The sequence below is a fragment of the Hyaena hyaena genome, unplaced genomic scaffold (genome assembly GCF_003009895.1).
Source record: "Hyaena hyaena isolate Hyena2069 unplaced genomic scaffold, ASM300989v1 scaffold_374, whole genome shotgun sequence".
Lineage (NCBI taxonomy): Eukaryota > Metazoa > Chordata > Mammalia > Carnivora > Hyaenidae > Hyaena > Hyaena hyaena.
Genome location: NW_024081007.1, coordinates 215,986 through 236,875, shown reverse-complemented (window position 1 = coordinate 236,875; position 20,890 = coordinate 215,986). Strand labels below are relative to the sequence as shown.

General features: G+C 44.9%; 1 protein-coding gene across 1 annotated transcript in view; it reads left to right on the top strand.

The window, feature by feature from the left end:
- Window positions 1-17,006, top strand: part of MTARC2 (mitochondrial amidoxime reducing component 2) — a 32,040-nt gene extending 15,034 nt beyond the window's left edge. Inside the window, exons 5-8 of the mRNA XM_039250603.1 lie at window positions 10,474-10,535; window positions 10,623-10,694; window positions 12,526-12,656; window positions 16,126-17,006. Of these exons, the coding sequence (XP_039106534.1) occupies window positions 10,474-10,535; window positions 10,623-10,694; window positions 12,526-12,652 (261 nt within the window). The 3' untranslated portion in view covers window positions 12,653-12,656; window positions 16,126-17,006. The remainder of the gene's footprint in view (window positions 1-10,473; window positions 10,536-10,622; window positions 10,695-12,525; window positions 12,657-16,125) is intronic.
- The last annotated feature ends 3,884 nt before the right edge of the window (window positions 17,007-20,890 follow it).

The following is a 20,890-nucleotide window of genomic DNA, read 5'->3' as shown; positions in this document are numbered from 1 at the left end:
AAAAAAAAAAAAAGAAATTAGTCCACGAAGCAAAACTTCTTTCACAGGAATCCTATAATTGCTCCATTATTTTTTGATAAATTTTCTTGTTTTTTAAAAAAATTTTTTTAATGTTTTTATTTATTTCTGAGAGAGAGAGAGAGACAGTGTGAGCAGGGGAGGGTCAGAGAGAGAGGGGACACAGAATCTGAAACAGGCTCCAGGCTCTGAACTGTCAGCACAGAGCCCGATGCAGGGCTGGAAGTCACTAGCCGTGAGATCATGACCTGAGCTGAAGTTGGACGCTTAACCGACGGAGCCACCCAGGCACCCTAAAAAGATACCCTTTAGCCAGAATCCTGGCTAAAGAGTTTTGCTTTCCTGGAATTTGCCGCCGAAGAATTTTTGTTCTCCTATAAAACTTGTCGAAATGAACCTAAGGCTAATGTGAGGGTAATCACATCCTCTTCGGCAATTTGAGTGGGTGGAGTTTTAGTTTTTTTTAATTAAAAAAAAAAATGTTATGTGACCTTGCACTCTCTGTTTTATTCCTTCATTGTGACGGGCTTACTGACATAATAACGTAAGTAAGGCAGAACACTCTTTTTCTTCTAGAAAAGTGCTCTGATGGTCCACATTTTAAAAAATCCTTGGTATAATATGATGCTAATGTTGTCAGTTTATTCTCCCTCAAATCTGGAAGCCCAGTAATGAAGGGCCTGATGCATTAACCTGTCTACCTGGTGTACTTCTATAACCATGACCTTTTCAATTAGGGGGACTCAATGAAATAGTAATGATAATATTAGTAAATATGTAATAGAGCAACTAATAAAAAAATAGCAAATCTAAGCATGGTGCAAAAAAGTCAGGCCATTATTTATTGCAAAAATCTAGAGCAATAGTAGACTGCGTTGTGCAGCGTTTACTCTTTGTGACCCAAAGTACTTTGTACTTTTTTCTACATAATTCTGAATAGTAAGCACGTTTTCAAAGGTGGCATTCCTTAGGCCAGTGCAGTGATTGAGAGTTTTGGGAAGGCAGAGCAGTGGAATTTAAAAGGAATACAATTGACTAATGCTTCTTATCTGTGCAGTTGGCCATTGCAGGATTCGGTGTTTCCCGAACTTTGTTCACGATTCTGGTGAGCAGGACTTGGCTTTTTTTTTTTTTTTTTTTTTAAATATGCTCGTATCATTTCTCACTCCACAGTATGAAAGAACTACGGAGAAGCCTGCCAAAGATTTGGTGTGTTTTCTGGCACTCAGGAAGTGATTCTTCGAGAAGCTTCTAAAGGGGTGGTAGGTCTTGAAGCCAGGCGGTTGTGGTTGGAGTCCTGGCCCTCATTGCTCCCTGGCAGTGTGGACGGGGGGCTCTCAGTACCCTCCTTTGCAGCTGCTGAAAAACAAAGTTTTTGTGTACCATCATCCCCACATTTTCAGTCCCCAAATCTGGTTTGGGACAAGTTAGGATTTTATTTGGGTGCTTAGATTAGAAGTCTCCGTTTCTGGAATAAGAACGTCCTCTCTGCCTGGTTTCTGGGATTCCTGAAGTAGCAATGATAAGAACACCTTATAAAATAGTAACAAAACGACAGTAACAACTACACTCACAATTGTCAAGTGTGCCTTAAGTCACAGGCACTGTGTTGGGCGGTTCCCATGTGGGATCTGGTTTTTTTGTTTGTTTAAAGTTTATTTTGAGAGAGAGAGACATGCACACACATGAGCGAGGTAGGGAGGATACAGAGAGAGGGGGAGAGAGGGACACCCAAGCAGGCTTGGAGGTGTCAGTCCAGAGCCCGGCCATGCAGTATTGGATTAATCCTACTTACCCTCTCTAAACTGCAGACCATACATAACCCATTATTGGGTTATAATATCAGTTCTGTGGGTCCGGGCCAGCATTTAAAAAAATACTAGACTAAAAAGATACCAGAGTAAACTATATGTAGTAAGATTAAGAATCGTTTTTTAGGTACCTGGCTGGCTTAGTCCTAAGCTAGAGCACATGACTCTCTCTCTCTTTTTTTTAATGTTTATTCAGTTTTGAGAGACAGAGCTTGAGTGGGGGAGGGGCAGAGAGAACGGGGCGGGGGCGGGGGGGGAGGGAGACACAGAATTGAAAACAGGCTCCAGGCTCTGAGCTGTCAGCACAGAGCCCAACGCAGGGCTCGAACTCATGAACAGTGAGATCATGACCTGAGCCAAAGTCAGCCGCTCACCCCACTGAACCAGCCAGGTGCCCCAAGAGCGTAAGACTCTTGATCTCAGGGTTGTGAGTTCACATTGGGTGTGAGGCCTACTTAAAAAAATTGTTTTGCAAAAATTGTGTTTAAGTCATATCTGGGAATGCGTGCATGTGTGTGTGTTTGTGTGTGTGTGTGTGTGTGTGTGTGTGTGTGTTTGTGAAAGAACATTAAGAAACAGTGCAAAATGTAATTTTTATTTTATATTTTAATGTAATTTTTTTAAATTATTTTTATTTTTTAAATATTTATTTATTTTGAAAGAGAGTGCACACATGCACTAGTGGGGGGGGGGGCGCAGAGAAAGAGAGAGAGAGAGAAAATCTCAACCAGGCTCTGTGATGCCAGCACAGAGCCCCGCGTGAGGCTCCATCTCACGAACTGGGAGATCACGATCTGAGCTGAAATCAGGAGTTGGATGCTTATCCAACAGAGCCACCCAGGCGTTCCCAAGACTTTATATTTTTTAGAGCAGTTAAAATTGAGGGAAAGTTCTAGAGATTTCCCATAAACTCTCTGTCCCCACCTATGCACAGCCTCCTTCATTAGCAACCTTGCTCACCAGAATGATACATTTTTTTACTGAGGAAGGATCTGCACTGACACATCGTGATCACCCGAGTCCACTGCACCCGAAGGTTCACTCTGGCTGTTGTACATCCTGTGGGTTGGGACAAATGTATAATGACCCTGCCCCACCCCCACCCCAACACTGTAAAACGTGCCAAGTGTTTGCACTGCCCTAAATATCCTCTGTGTTCTGTCTGTTCGCCTTCTCCCCGCCCCACCCCCACGCCGCTGGCACCCACGGAGCTTTTTAGAGTCTCTATAGTTTTGCCTTTTCTAGAATGTCACATGTTTGGAATCGTACAGTATGTAGATTTCTCATATTGGCTTGTTTCGCTTGGTAATACGCATTTAAGATTCCTCCATGTCTTTTCACGGTTCAATAGCTCATTTCTTTTTAGCGCTGAATAATTTTCTGTCGTTGGGATGTACCACAGTTTAATTTATCCACTCACCTACTGAAGGATATCTCGCTTGCTTCCCAGTTTGGGCATTTATAAAATGTCATGTTTTACGTCGGTCCAGGGTGAAAAATGTTTGGTCGTTGTCGAAGGAAGTAGTAGTGTGTTCACCTCTAGTTTGTAGCAGTGGAAACTGAGGCTCCGAGAAGTTGAGTTACTTGCCTCATGTCACCTAACGGGCATGTGGCCGGGGGACGATTTGTGCTCTGGCATAATGCGCTTCGCCAGAACGACATTGAGCCCAAATCTCATGTTCACTGACTTTGCTGGAGCCAAGTGGAAAGCACCAAACAGTCATCTGAATGAATGAATGAATGAATGAATGAATGAAAAGCACCAGGAAGACCCCCCGGGGAAGGCGCCCCACTCGGCCCTACCTTGGGCGATTCCTGCTTGCCTTTCAAGGAAGGTGCCCCATGCCCTCGTCTGGGACGCTTTCCTGACCTGCCCATTTTGTTAGGAGCCTCAAGCAAGGCCCTCGCACAAGCCTGTCCTTATTTACAAAAGCCAAAGTGACGGCAACAAGGGAGACAGGACTCCTGGGTAGGGGGGAAGAGGAACACACGTCTCTAAAGCATTTGCCGGTGGAGTCGGTGCCTTCCCTTAAGGGGAGCCCCGTATACGTTTGCCTTTTGGTTTACATCTCAGTAACTTGAAACGTTTGCTATGGAGACATTTAGGGTGTGGAAAAGGGGGAGCTGCGCTTTAACTCCTTTTAGGGCACTTAACTCCTTTCCCATCAAGAAGAAGAGGACACTTCTGTGGCATTTCGCACGGGCCCCCACTGCTTCGCCCTCCACCGGGCGGAGGACCCCCCTTGGAACCAATCCCACGGCCGGGAAGACAGGTGCGCGTTGGCTAAGAAGGAAGGCGTTGGGTCTGCCTGGGCTGCTCTTTCCAAACTGGCTGCATGCACACCCCCCGGGGAGGGTTCACACAGCCCAATGCTGGGTGCCTGGAGCCCACCGGGCAGAGGAGCCTCTGAACCCCCCCTGGTGATGCAGCGTGAGGATTGCAGAGCCTCTGGCCTGGGGCCCTCCTGGGAGCAAGGTAAACCAGGCGCTGCTGCGTGGGGACCCGGAGACGAGGAGGGCCACTTTGTGAGCTTGACCTTACTCGCCACTTTGTGAGCTTGACCTTACTCGTCTCTGAGCACTGTTTTCTAATTTTATTTTAATTTTTTAATGTTTGTTTATTTTTGAGAGAGAGACAGAGTGTCAGCGGGAGAGGGGCAGAGAGAGAGGGAGACACAGAATCCGAAGCAGCTCCAGGCTCTGAGCTGTCAGCACAGAGCCTGACACGGGGCTTGAACCCACAAACCGTGAGATCATGACCTGAGCCGAAGTTGGATGCTTAACTGACTGAGCCACCCGGGCGCCCTTGTTTTCTGATTTTAAAAGTGGGCAATTAAAAAAAACATTTTTATTTTTTATTTTTATTTTTATTTTTTTAATGTTTTATTCATTTCTAGGAGAGAGAGAGAGAGAGACAGCGTGAGCAGGGGAGAGTCAGAGAGAGAGGGAGTCACAGACTGAAACAGGCTCCAGGCTCTGAGCTGGCAGTCAGCACAGAGCCCGACGCGGGGCTCGAACCCACGAACCGCGAGATCATGACCCGAGCGAAAGTCGGACGCTTAACCGACTAAGCCACCCAGGTGCCCCCTAAAAAAAACATTTTTAAAAATGTTTTAGTTATTTCTGATAGAGAATAGCCCACAAATACAGACGTTGAGGTAAGGATGGAAAGATAGCGGAGGTGGGAGTCGTCTGGGGGAACCACCACCACTCATCCCTCTCTCTTGTCTTCTGGAGGATTCTGGTTCTCAGTGTGGGCTGTGGGCGCCAAAGAGCCGTTCAGGGCTCCCCGGGCTGCTGCCTTTGGGAACCGAATTGGTGGCCTCCTCTCCCAGACTCCGTTATTGCTGGGGTGTGGGGCCCCTGAGCATCCGTCGGGAGCTGAGCCCCAGGGGAGGCTGGGATCTCTCGTGTTCATGAGTGTCGGAGGCCGGCTCCGGCTGGATCCAGGGGTCCCTGAAGGATGGGACAGTGTTGGCGAGGGACGGATGAGAGAGGCCTCGAGAAATTCTTTCTGGTCACCAGCCAGGCATCTCTGCTCTGACTGGGGCTCAACTTTATTTTATTTTATTTTATTTTTTTAAATGTTTTATTTATTTCTAGGAGAGAGAGAGAGAGAGACAGCGTGAGCAGGGGAGGGTCAGACAGAGAGGGAGTCACAGACTGAAACAGGCTCCAGGCTCTGAGCTGGCAGTCAGCACAGAGCCCGACACGGGGCCCGAACCCACGAACCGCGAGATCATGACCTAAGCGAAAGTCGGACGCCCAACCGACTAAGCCACCCAGGCGCCCCTCAACTTTATTTTATAATTAAGTGTTTGGGGGATGGCACAGAAGTGTCATTTGCCTTAGACAGTGATTTCTGATGACAAACTTCTTTGATATGTAAGAATTTCCCGGAACATAGATTTGTAGAAGACTCCTGCATAACCTTTATCAATAGTGACTGAGGTAGGTGATTTAGATGCTTATCCTATGGGGAAGGAAGGTATCTTTAGCCTATAAGACAATGGTTTTAGCATAAAAAGGGTGAAGTTAGTTCTTTGTGAGCAGGGGTCAATAGCTTGTTTGTTTAAGGAGAAGATTTAAGAAAAACAGGTCTTTCAGGAAACACAAATATTTGCTCCCATAATCACAAGAGAAGTTCTTAACAATAGGTTCCTTCACAGGGTGCAATCAGCATATTCAGGCCGGAATAAGTCACTCCTAGAATACTGATCACAAGATGCCTTGGGCGTCTGTGCTCCAAGCAGAAACAGTTGGGTCGGGGTGGATATCGCCCACCATCTGACGGTAAGAGTCCGTGCAACTCACCTTAACCTTATAGGGAGTTCTTTCTCACCCTATGAGCTCAGAAAAGGCTCCCAACACACGAGGCCCCGGAAACCTCGGGGTTCTAACCTCCCTGGGAGCAGCATCCGCCCCAGAGAGTATCCCACTCAGAGCGCGCACATCGGAGACGGACAGACGGCCACAATTCAAGGTCTCTCCTTTCCCTTTTGGTAGCCTGTCCCCGGTGTTCCTTAGAGTAGGCGGCCCCCGGGGAATGGAAGCGAGCTTGGCAGGAGGCTTTCGTCCTGCCCTTCTGCCTGGATTTCCCCAAACCACAGATTCCTGCTGGCACATTAATTATGCACTTAGGTTTACAGAAGTCTGTCTCCTGCGATTCCGTAGGAACATACAGGAGTTCCTCATGCTCTGTCTCTCTCAAAAATAAATAAACATTAAAAAAATTTCAAAAAAATGTACCACTTCCTCTGTGGTTCTGTATCAGTCCATCTTTGAACTATGCAATGACTTCCTTAGCCATTCCTTTGTAATTGAGCATGTAGGCGGTTTTCCATTTTCCCTTACATAATTAATAAGCAGCTTTGTAAAACAGTTTTTGTATTTCTCAACCGATTCTTAAGAAATGCTAGGTCTTAAAAAATTTTTTTTAATTTAAAAAAATTTAAAAAATAAAAAAATAATAAATAAAAATAAAAAATAAAATAAAATTTAAAAAGTAATATAAAAATTAAAAAAATAAAAATAAAAGAAATGCTAGGTCAGAATTTTATTATTTAGTTATTAAATATATTCTTTATTTTTGACAAAGAGAGAGACAGAGCACAGAGAGAGAGAAAGAAAGAGAGAGCGCAAGTAGAGGAGGGGCAGAGAGAGGGGGAGACACAGAATCTGAAGCAGGCTCCAGGCTCTGAGCTGTCAGCACAGAGCCCGACATGAGGCTCGAACTCACAAACCATGAGATGATGACCTGAGCTGAAGTCGGGCAGTTAACCAACTGAGCCATCCAGACACCCCTAAGTCAGAATTTTAAAGGCTTTCCATTTACATTGGCAGATTGCTTTCCAAAAGCCCCGTACCAATTTATGTTCCCAGAAGCTGAGCAGAAATGCGCCTTCTTTCTTACACCCCTGCCAGTGTCGATGCCTATAATCCTTACTAAATCTGATACGTGAAAAGTCACGTCTCCTGAAAATGGCTGTTTCCTAGTGTACAGCATCTTGTGTTAGTCAGTCGTGAAGGAAGTTTGGCTGTGAGGTAGAGTTTGCCTTCGGCTAAGGAAACCTGTTTCCTGCAAGCTTACACATTGGCCTAGATTCTGGAACACTCATGCTTGCAACAGACGTTTATGGAGAGTTGACTGGATGCTCATCTCCAAAATAGATGCTAAAATTACAGAAATGAACTCCCTGCATCTGATTGCAAGGGTCTCAGGATGAAGCAAGATCAAGGGCTCAGTAGCTGGGTGGTTGAGGTACTGATAAGGGTTGAGACATGTAACCACACTCAGAGCCCAGCGAAAGGAACGCTCCACTAGTGTGTGTGTGTGTGTGTGTGTGTGTGTGTGTGTGTAGGAAGAATGCCACAGAGTTTCTTAAAAAAAATTTTTTTAATGGTTATTTATTTTTGAGAGATAGAAAGATACAGTGTGAGCAGGGGAGGGGCAGAGAGAGATGGAGACACAGAATCCGAAGCAGGCTTCAGGCTCTGAGCTGTCAGCACAGAGCCTGACGCGGGACTCAAACCCAAGAACCGTGAGATCATGACCTGAGCCGAAGTCGGACGCTTAACCGACTGAGTCACCCAGGTGCCCCTAATTTCAAGCATTCTCAATTCAAAATAATTTTAATAACTTAACGTGTTGTATTATTTTCATCTAATAAGTGAATTACTAATTATATTTAAACTTGCTTAGTGTTTTTGACTGTAAGTAACTCTCTACATCAAAATATCAACCGTGCTCAGATTAGGAAGAGAATGACGTTATTATATAAAGTGATTAATATTTTCCTAGGTGATTAGAACTGGGGAACTTCAGACAGTTTCTATGAATGCAGACAATATATTATTCTAGACTGGGGACCGCAGTTCTGTAAGAGTGGAAGAGCAGATTGAATCGGTTTTATTAAGCTAGGAAACCATCCTGAACTTTCAGACTTTCCTGCTTCATTTCATAGGCATGAGGTAGAGTTTCCACAGATCTGTGGCTTTATTTAATTTTTAAAAATGTTTTTATTTTTGAGAGAGAGAGAGAGAGAGAAAGAGAGGCAGAGAAAGCCAGAATCTGAAGCAGGCTCTAGACTCAGCTGTCAGCACAGAGTGCAACGTGGGGCTCGAACCCATGGAGTGTGAGATCATGACCTGAGCCGAAGTCGGACGCTTAACCGACTGAGCCACCCAGGTGCCCCGATCTGTGACTTTAAATATGAAATTCACCATCCCTTGTACAAAGGCATTGAAAGGAAGGTACTTGAGGGCGGTCAGCCCTCCAGGGACTGATGGGCTCACATTCTTGGGGCCGCAGTGCCCTCGTGTGGCCAAGTGCGTCCAGCCTTTCTGGCTGCCCTCAGGCTAGGGCAGCACACCACCCATGGACCTATTCCTGGTCACTCTGCTGGGGCGCGGCGGGGTCACATTCCCCCAGGTGAGCCACATGCTCTGGTTGTCTTACAGTTTTGCTGTTTGCAGAGGGTGTGTCATAAATAGGGAATAGGGATTCTATTTGTTCCGCGGTGATCCTTGCCTGTTGTGAGGGCTGTGTCGTTCATCCCTCAACTGGTCGTTGGGAACCCAGATTTCATTTCCTCACAGCCCTGCCTTCATAGATGGTGGTTGGGAACCCGGGGCATCCTCAGAGGCCCCTTTACGTGAGCTGTGCTCCTCTTCTGTAGGAGATTTGTGCGCCGGGAAGACCCCATTAGGTACTCAGTACCTTTCCTGTGTTTGCTCAATCACCCCTGCAGCACCGGATCATGACTGGAGCCTGGTGCTCAGGGGTGGAAGTGGAAACATTACAGGCTAGTCCCTCCCCACTGCTCTGCCCTGCCTCTGGCACAAACTCTCAAGTCCCCTGAGAGAGGGAGAGGGAGGGACCAGAGGAGAGGAAATGATGCCTCATTTCCTTACCTGGGGACTGACTTCTCACCAGAGCCCTTGGACCTGTGGCTTCCACACCTCACTTGAATTGAGATCAGGAAACACGTTTTTATAGCATCTAATGAGAGCTACTGTTGTTGGTTTATGGAGCCGGTCGTGAGCTCCGTCTCCTATCGCCTTTCACCTGCCCCTCCTGAGGCCTGGACAGAGGGTTGTCCTGTGAACTTGAGACTCCACAGATGGCTTCCATATTAGTGAGAGATCCTGTAACATACCCTTGTTGTATGTGTGTGCTGGTGTGTGTTTGTGTATGAGTAGGAATGTCTGTGTATATATAATCTGTATAATCTTCATATGCGTGTATATACACGTACGTGTACGCATATGTGTATGTGTGGACGGGGAATAGAGACAGAGACTGATTTAAAAGCTGGGTGGTTAGATTTAGTACAGCCCTGATGCAGATGTCAGTGCTGCCCACTGTTCAAGGGTGGGAGAGCAAGGCAGGGCCAGTGGCTGTGGACCCCCTGGGGGCAGGCTGCCTCCCCGTGGACATGGAAGCATTGATTGAATGTGTGAATCTTATAACTGACTTCCCTTGGGTGATGTCCCATTCATCAAAGAACCATCAGATTTCTTTTTTTTTAATGTTTGATTTTTATTTACTTTTGAGAGAGAGAGGAGAGAGAGAGAGAGAGAGAGAAAGGAGAGAATGAGCATGAGCACAAACAGGGAAGGGGCAGAGACAGAGGGAGACACAGAATCCGAAGTAGGCTCCAGGCTCTGAGCTGTCAGCACAGAGCCCGATGCAGGGCTTGAACTCATGAACCGCTAAATCTATGACCTGAGCTAAAGTCGGATGCCCAACCTATTGAACCACTCAGGTGCCTCCAGAGAACCATCAGATTTTTAATTTGGTTTCCACTCTAGCTTAGCTATTAAGGACAAAGTGGGCTTGTCTTGCAAGCTATACATTTCTCATTATATATCAATAAATTGCCCTCCTAGTTCATTGATGATTTTCATGTCCAGAAAAGGTCTGTTTTAGCTGTTCTGTCAGAGTTCGGTTTCTGAGACCGTGAGTGAAGAGGTAGAGAGGTGCTGGACTCACCAACATGCGGTCTCCCATTGAGTCCCTTTCAGAGATATTTCTTGGTGTCTTGCTCTCTTTCTTCTTCTAGCTTCATAGTTAGTAGCAGCCAAAGAATAAACTGTTTTAAAGACTAACGAAGCCACAAGATGACTTTTCCTTTCCTCTTAGGATACCTGGGGTGAACTCCTCATCGGCAACGTAGAGATGAAAAAGGTGTTGGCCTGCCCCAGGTAAGGGTTCTCTCGAGAGTCAGCGTCTGGGGTGTGGCATGCTCATTGGCTTGTAGCTCTACCTAACTCTTGGTTTTTGCCTGACAGGTGCATTTTGACCACTGTAGACCCAGACACCGGAGTGATAGACAGGAAGGAGCCCCTGGAAACCCTGAAGAGGTAAACAGCAGTGGGTCCGATGTAGTTTTAGTATTTATTACCCCCACCCTGGAATTACCCGTGCCCTGTCCGAGCACCTTTCACTCCACCTTCTGGTTGGAGTGTCTGTTGGTTAGTGGAAGTTGCTTCCTCTTTTTTTATGGATGAATCTTCCAGTGCTTTTGACAGATTTTGTTTTTTAAGTTTATTTATTTTGAGAGAGAAGGCACAAGCAGGGAAGGGGCAGAGAGAGAGGGAGAGAGAGAATCTCAAGCAGGTTCCATGCTGCCAGCGTAGAGCCTGACGTGGGGCTTGAACTCACGAAACCGCGAGATCATGACCTGAGCTAAAACCAAGAGTCAGACGCTTAACTGACTGAGCTACCCAGGCGCCCCTCTCACATCAACTTTTAATAAGGATCACATGTGTATTTCCAAATTAAGACCTTGAATGCTGTAATTATTTTTATTCCAACTGAGATTTCTTTATTAGACTCAACATGAAGGAGTGTGAGACTTCTTGAAATTGAATAATGAAATATTAGAAATACTGGAACATAGTGAGTTGTCATTTTGTTTACTCAGGAGCTTCTTTCATGGGGGAGTGTTTTGTTTTGCTATTGAAGACACTTTGGCAGACTTTGGTTATCAATACGGAATGTGTTTTTTAAACTAAGTTAACAGGGGCGCCTGGGTGGCTCAGTCGGTTAAGTGTGCGACTTCAGCTCAGGTCATGATCTCATGGTTTGTGGGTTCGAGCCCCACATCGGGCTCTGTGCTGACAACTAGCTCAGAGCCTGGAGCCTGTTTCATATTCTGTATCTCCCTCTCTCTCTGACCCTCCCCTGCTCACACTGTCTCTCTCTCTCTCTTAGTAATAAATAAAACATTAAAAAAAAAAAAAACCCTAAGTTAACATTTTTTGGAGAGGTGTATTCTATTGTGTTTCTCTTTTCTCTGTTTTCTTATTTGTTTCCAATGGGTTTAAGTTAGAAGAAGAGGGTAATCATAGACTCCCACTTTTTGGGGTCTGTGATTCAAATATACAATTCTGGTTTGTTTTTTGATTTTTGAGATGCAGTTAGTTTTCTTTAGACAATCCTTTAAAAAAAATAGCTTCACCAGTAGTCCAGCCCCATGCCAGTTTTTTTAATGTTTTATTTTTGAGAGAGAGAGACAGAGAGTGAATGGGGAAGGGGCAGAGAGAGAGACACACAGAATCTGAAGCAGGCTTCAGGTTTTGAGCTGTGCGTATAGAGCCCAACATGGAGCTCGAACCCACAAACTGTGAGATGATGATCTGATCTGAAGACAGATTCTTTATCTGCCTGAGCCACCCAGATGCCTCAGGCCCCATGCCATTTGTATCTGTGTCTTCATTTTTATTCACTGAAGAAGCTCAGCTTTAGGCTTGTAGACCTGGGGTGTGGGAAGCATAGTACTAAAAACTGAAATGCACTGAACAAAATATTTGGAGAGTTCAGGGCAGTTCCTTTTCAAGGCTAGGGGAGCCTTTGTTTCAGGGCATTGTGAAGTTAGTTGGAGCTATACGTGCAAATACACCACTTTATTTATTTTTAATGTACCACTTATTTTGAGTAACACATATAACGTTTTTCCTTTTGGCCTCAAGCTGAAGCCATGGACAAATTGTTTAGACGCTCAGGATGCTTCTAGAAAAACCAGGATTATGTGCAGTTTGACTAATTGCCTCCAGACTTCTCTGTCCACGGAGTAGAAAAGGCTTGCTATTTATTTCTAGGTCACCTGAGGATAAGAACCCGAATCCTGTTGAGAACACTTAGATTCTTAATTCCTTCTTCTGCCTGACGGTGAATTTTTGATTCTTTCAGCTACCGCCTGTGTGATCCTTCTGAGAAGCAGATCTACAAGTCATCCCCACTTTTTGGGGTCTATTACTCAGTGGAGAGAGTCGGCACCTTAAACGTTGGGGACCCCGTGTATCGGATGGCACCATGACATGGTATGACCAAGGATCGGCTTTGCTGCTAGAACGCAACACCTCGAAGCCACGGCCACGTTTTCCAGTGTTGAGATGTTTTTATGTTTTGCTGTTTTAACTCTTAGCAGAATGACGGTTTGTGGTCTGCTCTCTAGAGTTGGAAAAATGCCTTTTCTTTGTCTTCCCTCAGCAATCTGACTTATTCCACCTAGGCTTCTCTCTCACTTCCCACTTGGTGATAAAATGCTGATGCAAGAGCCCCAGCAAAAGACAGGTAGATGTTCTCAGTGCAGTTGCTGGGTTATAGGGTAGGTCTATTTTATTTTTTTGAGGAACCTCCACACTGTTTTCCAGAGTGGCTGCACCAGTTTGCATTCCCACCAGCGGTGCCAAAGAGATCCTCTCACTCCGCATCCTGATAACATCCTCGTTATTATCTTGCAGGCCATCGCTAAGGCTAAATTTACATTGTCGAGTGAAAAAGGACGACGAGCAGCATTCCATAATTCAGGATTCACTCCTTTTGGCAGGTCCCTGTCTCCCCAGTGAGGAATAAGTGTCAATGAGGCTAACTTCATAATTCTTACAAATACTACGGAAGGTGCTGCTGAAGCAATAGCTGCCCAGCGAAGATCCTTGGACCATCTGTCAAAGTAGTTCTTGATAATAGGATAGCTCTTCATTATCGTTTAGCTGAGCGAGGAGGTGTCGGTGCTGTGGCTGCTGTACCTGGACTAACACTTCTGGGGAAACGAAAACTCAGTTACGTAAGATCGCTGAGCCAGCCGCTCGGCTTAAAGGGATGACTCCTTAGGAGGGGTCTTTCTTTGACTTACTTGATTTTGGTTGGTGTGGGTCCTGGGGACCAAGGCTTCAAAGTGCACACCAAACACTGGGGATTATCCTGCTCACAGAGATTATAATAAACTTCCTGGTGCATTGCATCCGCCCAAAACATGTAATTGCCTGATTGCAAGTGCGAGGCACCAAGCAAATGATCTTCCTAAGACTACAACAGCCAGAAAACGACCAAAGAGGATGATAGACTTACAGAATGTAAACCTTGAGTGTGTGACTGTCACAGAGATAAAGCAAAAACAGCGGACCTGTGAATGCCACACAGAGGGTCAACAGAAGGTTCGAGGACCACAGAGCACAGCTGACAATAGTGCCGAAGCCTTAAATTTTGAACACAACTCTGTTAAACTGATACTCTGATCGAGAGGGGAAATTGTTAACAAGAAAACCAGTCCCACAATGGCTTCACTTAGGTTAAGGTTTCAAGTCAGTAAACCAAGACTTAATACCTAACCTGACTGCAGTTTCTACGCCGCAGGAATGTAATTTTTAACCAGGCAATGTGGAATTTCCTGGTCAATAGTAGCAAATTGCCGGATAGACCCCTCCACTCTCCCGAGAAAGGTGCCCTTGCCTCAACAGGACATCCCTTGCTAATAAAGTCCATCCGGCTGGCTGGCCTGCCTGCCTGCCTGCCTGCCTGCCTTCTTTCCTTCCTTCCTTCCTTCCTTCCTTCCTTCCTTCCTTCCTTCCTTCCTTCCTTCCTTCCTCCCTCCCTTCCTTCCTTCCTTCCTCCCTTCCTTCCTTCTTTCCCTTTTTTCTTTCCTTTTTCTTTCTTTCTCTCTTCCTTCCTTCCTAAATATTATTCTTCTGCCTTTAAAAACCTTTCTTTTGTTTAGCACAGTGGAGGTCCCCTCTGCATGCTAGAGGGGATGCTGCCCGAATCATGAATCATTTAATAAAGTCACTTAGATCTCAGTTAAATTTTGTCCTTTAGCACATGCACGAGGTGGACTGGGGCCGAGAGGGGATGTGAAAGGCCAGGCAGGGGTGATGGTATAAGACGTATGCAGGGGGCAAGCTGTGAGCGTAGACACGTGAGCACCCAGATCCTTCACGTGACAGAGATGCTGTTGGCCACTGGGCCCCGAGCTCCCTTTCAGCTTTATTATCCAGCATTCCTCCCCGCCCCCCGACCCCGGCCACTTGTCCTGCCATCCATGCCCTGGAAGCATGGAGAACTTTCCTCTCTGGTAGGCATTTGTGTTTGACTTTAAAAATAACGGTGATGTTACTTATCTACTTTGTGAGCCTACTATGGTTTCTGCATTCTGGATCCTTTATGTAACAGGTTGATTAAAGCCTTATGAAAATAGCAGTTAATATTTGCACTGGAGACTTATCCATTTAAAATTTAAAACTTAATTATATGAGTTTATTTGTTCCATTATAGATGCAACACATGTTCCTCATGGTGAATTTGGAAAATACCAGCAAAGTTGAGGAAAGAAATCACCTGTTGTCACTGTTTAAGAATTTTATTCTGGAGGTGCCCGGGGGGTTCAGTTGGTTAAGCGTCCGACTCTTGATTTTGGCTCAGGTCATGATTTCATGGTGCTTGGGATCAAGCCCCATGTTAGGCTCTGTGCTGACAGTGTGGAGCCTGCTTGGGATTCTCTCTCTCTCTCTCTCTCTCTGCCCACTCTCTCTCTAAAAAATTTTTTTTTTTATTCTGGTTGTTTTTTTGCTTAATGTAGCCATGATTTGTGTGTGTGCGTATACATACAAATATATATATAAAATATGTACAAATATATATAATATATATGTGTAATATGTATCATACAGGTATATGTTGTATATCATGTAATATATATGCAGATATATAGTATACATATATATGATAAATATATGCAGACGTATGTATCGTACACATTTCCATAGACCTCCAGTCTTTTCAAAGGTCATTTCTGATGGCTTCATAGCATTACATTGTAGAAATATATGACTCGTTCTTTTTTTTTATGACACGTTCTAAACAGCATTTCAGAGCATTGTTATAAATAATTTATTATATATATCTTTGTATGCAGGGCCACTTTCAAATTTTGTGTTTTTTTGTGAGATAGATTGCTAAAGTGGAATGATTGACTTGAGGGATACAGGCATATTTTTTAACATCTTGACTAATGGCTTTCCTTTTTTAAAATATTTTTAAAACAATTTTTTTAATGTTGAGTTTTTGAGAGAGAGACAGAGTGTGAGCAGGGGAGGGGCAGAAAGAGGGGAAGACACAGAACCCAAAGCGGGCTCCAGGCTCTGAACTGTCAGCACAGAGCCTGACTCAGGGCTCGAGCTCATGAACTATGAGATCATGACCTGAGCTAAAGTCAGACACTTAACTGACTGGAGCCGCCCAGGCACCCCTTGACTAGTGGCTCTCAGAAGCGTTCTTCCCTTGTGTGCCACCTCATGTCATGTGAGAGGGATCTAGGCTCCGGGCCCTTGCCAGAACCGGGTGGGCCACTCAGTCTTAACCGACTACTCTTTTCCATTAAGGTAATTTGGCGCAGGACATGGTTCATGTTTCCTGCATTTTAACTATATTGAGTGACTGTTTTGTGAGTGTGTGAGTTATTTATGACCTGTAGGAGAAAAAACCAATAATCAGAGGGCCTTGTCATTTATTCAGGTTTCTGTGTCCAGGAGGCTTCGATTAGGACTTTACCTATAGCCGCGACACCGCCTCGGCGCATCCTTCGCTACCCAGCCTTTGACCATCTTCACCCTGGAAGTGAATCTCGTTTTAACTTTTTGAAGTTATACATGCTCCAAGTTAATGCAGGAAAAGCAGTAGAGGTGATTCAGCAATAAGAAGGTATATAGATTTGACGTAATGAGGGCTCTTTAAATAAAATTGTCTATGAAATTCTTTTGAATGTTCCTCTAGCGATTACACTTCTCAGTTCCTGACGTTAATACTGATGAGTGAAGAAAGTCTAAAGAATCAGTTAAAAAGTTGCAAATTTTTTTTTCTAAGTGTTTACATGTTATCACCTGTCATTCGTGTTTTGGGAGAAACGGGAAACAAGATCATTGTTTTCTGACGTGCCTTGTACATGTTACCACAGACCCTCGTTTTTGGTCTTTACATGGCTGTTGAATCCTGTCACCATTTTGCTCATGTGTTCTGAACCCCAAATTAGGGAATCAGGTTGTACTTGAGCATGGAAGTTATTTTATAGCTTCCGTTTTCATATTCGATTAAGCCATATAAAAGTAATCTGTATGTAACCACCAGATTCACCGCCTGGAATTCCAACTATGACAAAGAAAACATGGGATTTTAAAATGCATGGAAATTTGAGAACAGGAGTGAGGAGGGGGAAAGTACGAGCACGTTTTTTTAGGTGCAGATAATTTCTAGGTACAAATAATTTGGGGCACAAAATAAGAGAAATGAACTATTTTGACATGACTAAACAAAAACCTTCACTGAAGTAATATGTGGATGAATTAACCCACTTGTAATTTTGTGGTTTCTTTATTATTAATAAATGAGTCTCAGTTGTACTTTCTGCTTCCAGGGCTTCTTTCGTTTTATATTAGAGCCCGGGTCACTGTCATTCATTTTTCTTGACCCTTTTCTGGGTAGCTTAGCAGAGAGCTCCCCTCCAGGGAAATGAGTGGACTCCATAGACATGACCTCCTGTGGTTAGTGGGGGTTGGGAGCGTCATGAATGACACAGACAGCCCACCCGAGGCGTTATGGCCAGTGACTGAGGAAACTCGCCAGTGACCGGTGAAGAGCAGCTGTTCTTTGCTGGGTTCTGTGACTGAAATGAGCCTCCATCCCCAGCACCCTGTGAGAAGGAAGGGTTAAGTTAGCTCCATCCCTGGCCAAGTTTTGGAAACAATGACACTGAAAAATCATGCTGACTGTAAAGTCAGCCGTTAAAATAGAGAAGCAAGATTTTTGTTTTAAATTTCTGGAAGAAGACAAAAATTTCTGAAGAGAGAGGCACTTGTCTGGCTCAGTCAGAAGAGCATGTGACTCTTGATCTTGGGGTTGTGAGTTCAAGCTCCACATGGGATGTGGAGATTGTTTAAATGAAGAAATAAATACAGATTAAAAAAATAAATTTCTGAATAGGGAGGTAAACAGAAATACACAAAATTTAGTGTCCGTGAGGTAGCTCTTCTGTGGAGAACACGGAGGATATGGATGAGCCCTGTGTTACTCGGAGGTGTGTTGCCCTTCACTCTATTCTCATGGCGCGCTTCATCGTCAATCAACGTTTCTTCATAGGAAGCTAGATTTGCCGAGTCCCCTTCTCCCCCCAGCTCATCCCTAGGAGTGTGGTTTTTGATGTACCTTTAACAGTTGAAGCAGTTCTGACCTCTGTACTCTGAACTCAGTTCCTGGCTTTCACAGGAGTTGGGGAGGGAGAGGGTGACTTGGGATCAGAAGAGAGAGCAGGACACATATAATCTGTTTAGGCCTAAATAACTATGGTGAAGATCAACATTCAAGGACAGATCTTCCCAGAGCACTAAGGGCCCTGGTGTGTATTGTCAGCTGGGGAAAAAGGATTCACTCTGCTTTGGGGTCTGTCCCTTTACTGATTTAAGATATTCTCCATTTGTGTGGGCAATTCTCTCTCTCTCCTTCTTCTTTTTTCTTTTTTTATTATTTTAGTTTATTTATTTTTGAGAGAGCACAAGCTGGGGAGGGGCAGAGAGAAGGGGACAGAGGATCCGAAGCAGGCTCTGCATTGTCAGCACAGAGCCCAACTCGGGGCTCAAACCATGAACCGTGAGATCATGACCTGAACTGAAGTCAGACGCTTAATCTATTGAGCCACCCAGGTGCGTCTTTTCTTTGCTCTTCATTTCTCTTCTTTTCTTTTTTCTTTTCCCCTAATGTTTGACAATTCTGGCTGGCTTAAAAAATTTTTTTTTTAAATGTTTATTTACTTTTGAGAGAGAGACGGAGAGACAGAGTGTGAGTGGGGGAGAGGCAGAGCGAGAGGGAGACACAGATCCGAAGCAGGCTCCAGGCTTTGAACTGTCAGCACAGAGCCCGATGGGGTCCTTTTTTTTTTTTTTTAATTTTTAAATGTTTTATTTATTTCTGAGAGAGAGAGACAGCATGAGCAGGGGAGGGTCAGATAAAGAGGGAGATACAGAACCCTAAACAGGCTCCAGGCTCTGAGCTAGCTGTTAGCACAGGGTCCGACACGGGCCACAAACCCACAAACTGTGAGATCATGATCTGAGCCCAAGGCCGACGCTTAACCGACTAAGCCACCCAGGCGCCCCCTGACAGGGGTCTTGAACCCACAAGCCTCGAGATCATGGCCTGAGCCGAAGTTGAATGCCCAACCTACTGAGTCACTCAGGAGCCCCATGACTGAGTCTTGAAGTGTACTATCCTAACCTGACAGTGCCTCTCTCCTTGACCAAACTAGTCAGGCTCCTCTGAAGCCCCCTCTCTACTAGGCTGCAACCTTGACTCTGGCCAGGGCTGCATAGCCCAGTTTATCAAGAATCCTGCTAAATCAGTTGAGAGAGCATCCTCACCCTTGATACCTGATTACTCTTATGATTGGATTGAATCCCTCATCCACCTGTGACATGAAGACCTTGACCTGCCTTCAGCAAGAATCCTGCTAAGACGGGTCAGCAAAAATCCTCCTACCCTTGATGATTCCCGTTAAGTAATTTTCCATCCGCTGATCCCTTCTCTCTGCATCTTGGTGGTAAATCCCCACTTGTCTTGGCTGTGTTCAGAGTTGAGCCGCATTGTAATATCTCTATTGCAATTGCCTTAATTTTTTTCCTTGACGTACAACACTGTATTAGCTTCAGGTGTGCAGCGTAACGGTGTGGTGTGTGTGTATTACAAAACGATCACAGTTTAAGTCTAGTTAGTACCCGTTACCTCACACAGTTACAAGTTGTTTTCTTGTGTTGAGAACTCTTAAGATTTAATCTCTTTTTTAAATTATTTTTTTAATTTATTATTTCTAGGAGAGAGAGAGAGAGAGAGAGAGACAGTGTGAGCAGGGGAGGGTCAGAGAGAGAGGGAGTCACAGACTGAAACAGGCTCCAGGCTCTGAGCTGGCAGTCAGCACAGAGCCCGACGCGGGGCTCGAACCCACGAACTGCGAGATCATGACCCAAGCGAAAGTCGGACGCTTAACCGACTAAGCCACCCAGGCGCCCCTTAAGATTTAATCTCTTAACAGCTTTTACACTCACAACACAGCATTGTTACCTATAGTCAGCCGACTACATCACATCCCCAGAGCCCATTTGTGTTACCACATTTTCATCATCCCGTAAATCAACAGATAAAGGTCATTCTTGTGTTGTTTCCATGTCTTGGCTATTGGAAGTAACACAACAATGAACATTGGGGGTGTGTGTGCATAAATCTTTTCAAGTTAGTGTTTTCACTTTCTTTGGATAAATACCCAGAAGTGGAATTGCTGGATTTTGTGACAGTTCTGTTTTTATTTATTATTATTATTTAGTTAATTCTTTTTTTTAATGTTTATTTTTGAGTGAGAGAGACAGAGTGTGAGAAAGGGAGGGGCAAAGAGAGAGGGAGACCCAGAATCCAAAGAAGGCTCCAGGCTCTGACACAGAGTCCAAAGTAGGGCTCGAACTCACGAACCGTGAGATCATGACCTGAGCTGAAGTCGGCGCTTAACCGACTGAGCCACCCAGGCGCCCTGGCAGTTCTGTTTTTAAGTTTTTGAGGATCCTCCGTACTGTTTTCCATACTGGCTGCACCAATTTGCATTCCCACCAACAGTGTACAAGTGTTCCCTTTTCTCCACATTCTCCCCAACACTTAGCTGTTTTTGATAAGAGCCATTCCAGCACACGTGAGCCCCTCATTGTGGTTCTGATTTACATTTCCCTGCTGGTGAGTGATGTCAAGCACCTGTACTGATTTGCCATTGTATGTCTTATGTGGAAAAATGTCTATTAAGTTCTCATTTTAAGGATTTTATTATTTATTTATTTTTTTTTTATATTTTTATTTATTTCTAGGAGAGAGAGAGACAGCGTGAGCAGGGGAGGGTCAGAGAAAGAGGGAGACACAGACTCTGAAACAGGCTCCAGGCTCTGAGCTGGCAGTCAGCACAGAGCCCGACGCGGGGCTCGAACCCACGAACCGCGAGATCATGACCCAAGCGAAAGTCGGACGCTTAACCGACTAAGCCACCCAGGCGCCCCTTAAGATTTAATCTCTTAACAGCTTTTACACTCACAACACAGCATTGTTACCTATAGTCAGCCGACTACATCACATCCCCAGAGCCCATTTGTGTTACCACATTTTCATCATCCCGTAAATCAACAGATAAAGGTCATTCTTGTGTTGTTTCCATGTCTTGGCTATTGGAAGTAACACAACAATGAACATTGGGGGTGTGTGTGCA